At 38.7% G+C, this 3,570-nt stretch overlaps 1 protein-coding gene across 1 annotated transcript; it reads right to left on the bottom strand.

Moving 5' to 3' along the window:
• Positions 1-981: 981 nt before the first annotated feature.
• Positions 982-3,146, bottom strand: TMEM100 (transmembrane protein 100). Its single transcript, XM_049772746.1, has 2 exons — positions 2,986-3,146; positions 982-1,516 (listed from the first exon to the last, which is right to left on the bottom strand). The coding sequence occupies exon 2, from the start codon at positions 1,448-1,450 to the stop codon at positions 1,046-1,048; it is 405 nt and encodes a 134-aa protein (XP_049628703.1). The 5' UTR covers positions 1,451-1,516; positions 2,986-3,146; the 3' UTR covers positions 982-1,045.
• Positions 3,147-3,570: the final 424 nt, after the last annotated feature.

Genomic DNA, 3,570 nt, shown 5'->3' with positions numbered 1-3,570 from the left:
AATAGCATATAAATATTTTAGAGTATTGTAAACAATAATTAATATAATTCTTCAGAAGTAAGATGTTTGACAAAAATAAATTCTAGTTATTTTATGAAGTCACAACATGCTCATTTGGGAGAAATAAAATTGAGATGTTGCAAAAGAGGTGAGAAGACAGGCAATTTAGAACTGAAAAAATAAATAAAGAGGCCGAAGTAGATAGTACAGCAGATAGGCTGCTCGCCTTGCAAGCAAGTGACAACAGGATCAATATTATCCTATATGGTTCCTAAAGCCCTGCCAGAATCTGGGTGTAAGCCCAAAACAAACAAAAAAGTATATATAGAAACAACCATTTAAGAAGTTTCAGCAGCAATGAGTATTTATTATTTTGAATGAAATGTACATTAAAATTTTATATAAAAATCATTAAAAGTGCTAGATTAGATTACTTTAATATTAACTTAATCCCCATGAAATCAAGTAGCTATTCCTTTTATCTGCTTTTTCTTCTTTTCCTCCCCACACATTTACTTCATCATTACAATCATCTGAAACTGCCCAATGTTAAAACATACAAAAAATTAGTTTTGTTCTTCAAGAAAAAAGTACCACCAGTGATGAGTTACAAAATGTTAAAAATAAAATAGATATAAGAGAGTCAACTAAATGAAAAGAAATTATTCCAGAATTTCTTAGTCATAGGCAAAGTCCGTGGCAGTTTGGACTCATGGCAGAATACTCTTATGATACAGCTTCATCTTTTTTTCAGCTACATTGCAGGGTAAACCAAATGTGTTGCCCCTGGCATGACCCATAAAATATTTGTAGAGAAAAGAAATCTTTTCTCTGTCGTTGAATAGCCCTTAGAGTTAAGTTTGTCATGAAAGAAGACATTGATTATTCTTCATCTTTGCCTTCCCATCTATCCATCCATCCATCCTCCAGTCCTCTGGCTTATTCCAAGGTCAAAGCTACTCTTCCCCCCACACTAGGGTGGGTGCAGCCTGCTAAAGTGAGAGCAGGTTTTCAGGTCACACAACCCCCTTGGTCCCAAATAGTCTTAAGCAAACAAAGTTCTCTGATTGGCTACAAGAGCTGTCTGACTCTCCCTTCTCTTGGCTTTCTTACTTCGTTGTCTTACTTTCCAGCACAATGCACTGGAGGCTAACAAAAAAAGTCCCAATGACAGAACAACTAAGCCAAAGATGGAGATGATGGAGCCGTGGGAATTAAAGCTGTAGGCCACAGCAGTGACCACTGTCCCAGCAATGAATATTACCACAGCGAAGGGAATAAGGCACCGGTAGCAGGAGAGCTCAGCACCCCCTGTAGCAGCCGTCAGCTGAATCTCACTGACCAAGGGGACTGTGTTGATCACGACTTCCTTCTTGGTGCTCTTCTCCATTGTCCCCTGCTTTGGAGATTTTGGGGTTCCCGAGATCTCCTTTACAGGTTCTTCAGTCATTTTTAATAGTACTGTTTCCTAGCTGAGTTCGCAGTCTAGATTTGCAGGGTCTCACTGGGATGGGAGCTGTGGAGAAGAAAGAAAATGTCAGCTAAATGCGTCAGAGTGATTCCCTCAAGTAAAATCTGGGAAATAAGGTTCACTGGTTTTTTTTTTTTTTAGGAGGTACAAATGAATGTGAAAGTAAATTTTAATTTGTCCTTATAATTATCTTCATAATTCTTGCATTGGGGGAAAAAACAAAAACACAATAAAGCTGAGAACCATTAGGAAAGGGAAGATTAAAAAAAAAAAAAGCAGGAAGCACTTTACAGTGCTTAATGTACCCTGACTGTCTACAAAAGTTTTACAAGCTTTTCTTTTCTGTATATTGCCTCTTGTTCCTCTAAACATAGAGGAAAAAAATCTCCATCGTAATCTAAGGATGTCCTCATTCAAGAAGAGAACACACCAGACTCTGTACTTTAGACAGTTTGTTCCATACTTCTAGCAGTTGAAATGGGGCCAATATTTTTAGACATAACGTACATTCTTGCCCAATCAGGTCACCCATTCACCGTCCATCAAATTAATGTCAAGGCAGTCAGTCAGTCAGTGTACAAAGGATGTTCTCCTGCATCAACTGACAGTCAATAAGTCTTTCTTGTGTAACTACTTAAAAACAGTATAACATATGTTCTGGGAACCATCATTCAGGAAAAAAATCCAGTGAGAGCAAAATCTCAAATGTGGCATTAGTCTCTGAAGCACTGGTAAAGCGAAAATTTTATGGATATAATTTTGTGCAAAAGCAAATCATTGCTTTTAAAAATAAGCAATTACATTAAAGGCTAGTTAGCGGTCAATTCACAACTTTCCTGTGCAAAGTCCAAGGAATGTTACTCTTATGTCTATCACAGCATGTTTGAAAAACAAGCGGGATGGAATTTCAGTCAAGTTTTACAACTTCATTTCCTTCCATGCCCTGTGTACAAAACAGACTGTGAAACACTCTTCTAAATATTTTGAGAATTTCTAGACAAAACCTGACACTCTTAATCCACAGCCTCTGGTTGTTCTGGTTGCAGGGTTGTCTGTGAGCAATTAGTGAATAATACTGACTGCCACTTTTTTTTTTTTTTTGTCCTCTAAAAGCCTTCTGTCTGCTAAAGAAGGGAGCAGACATTGTTCCTCAAAAAAAGTTGAAAGGAAGTTATCAGAGACATTTTCAACGATATTATTACTTGGAACACACTAAGCATCCACAGAAAACACATTCAAGCTCAGATCCATTCTACAAGCCCTTCCTTCCCGTAGGAGGTCCAATATCATGTCCTGTATTAGGAAGTTAAGTATTAAAGCAACCTATTTGCATGGCAACGATTGTCACCCAATCAATCCCTGCTGTCCAAGGAAACCCTATACACAGGCCAGGGTGGTAAAAAGATATTTGTGATTATATCTTAAAAAAAAAAAAAGGAAAGAAAATGTACCCATAAGCTAAGAGGTAAACTAACCTGAAAATGAAGATCTGACTTCAAATTACATCCACATACCTCGGAGAGAAGAAAGCCATGATCATGAAACCACTGGACAAGGAGAGGGAGGAAACAGCAGCACTTGAGTTTCTTCCATTAACTTCAGGAGAAATGAGCCTGTGCTGGCAAGTCCGTCAATAAAATGACAGGGCAGGGATTGCCTCTACGGAAAAGGAAAAAAAAAAAAAAAAGGAAAAGTGCCTTATTCAAGGGCTGGCTTTCAATCCTGGAACGCAGGCTTCTTTCACTCCACTACCTCTGTTCCTAAATGACGCTTGCCTTTCCCTCGCTCTCTTTTTATTTCCTCCCCCTCCGGATTGCCCCTCCCTGTCATTTTTTTTCTTCGTTCTTTTCCTTGCCAGCAGATTCTGACTTTTGGCTTCCCCTAACTCTGCTCAGTGACATGATAAGTCAGAATCCCTCTGGAGTCCCCAGAGACAGGAGACAGCTTTTACTTTTATTTCTCATGAAGCATTCACTGTAGGCTTTGCATTACTCATTTTTTCCCCCAACTAATCATCAGATCATTCCTCCCACCCATCAGGCATTTTCATAAGAAAATCCCCGAGTCAGTGGTGCAGACCCAAGGGAAGGGACAGAAAG

The sequence above is a fragment of the Suncus etruscus genome, chromosome 1 (genome assembly GCF_024139225.1).
Source record: "Suncus etruscus isolate mSunEtr1 chromosome 1, mSunEtr1.pri.cur, whole genome shotgun sequence".
NCBI lineage: Eukaryota > Metazoa > Chordata > Mammalia > Eulipotyphla > Soricidae > Suncus > Suncus etruscus.
This window is presented reverse-complemented; position numbering and strand designations above follow the sequence as displayed.

Excerpts from the sequence above, each read along its gene's own strand:
- TMEM100 (XM_049772746.1), bottom strand. The coding sequence starts at position 1,450 with ATGACTGAAGAACCTGTAAAGGAGATCTCGGGAACCCCAAAATCTCCA.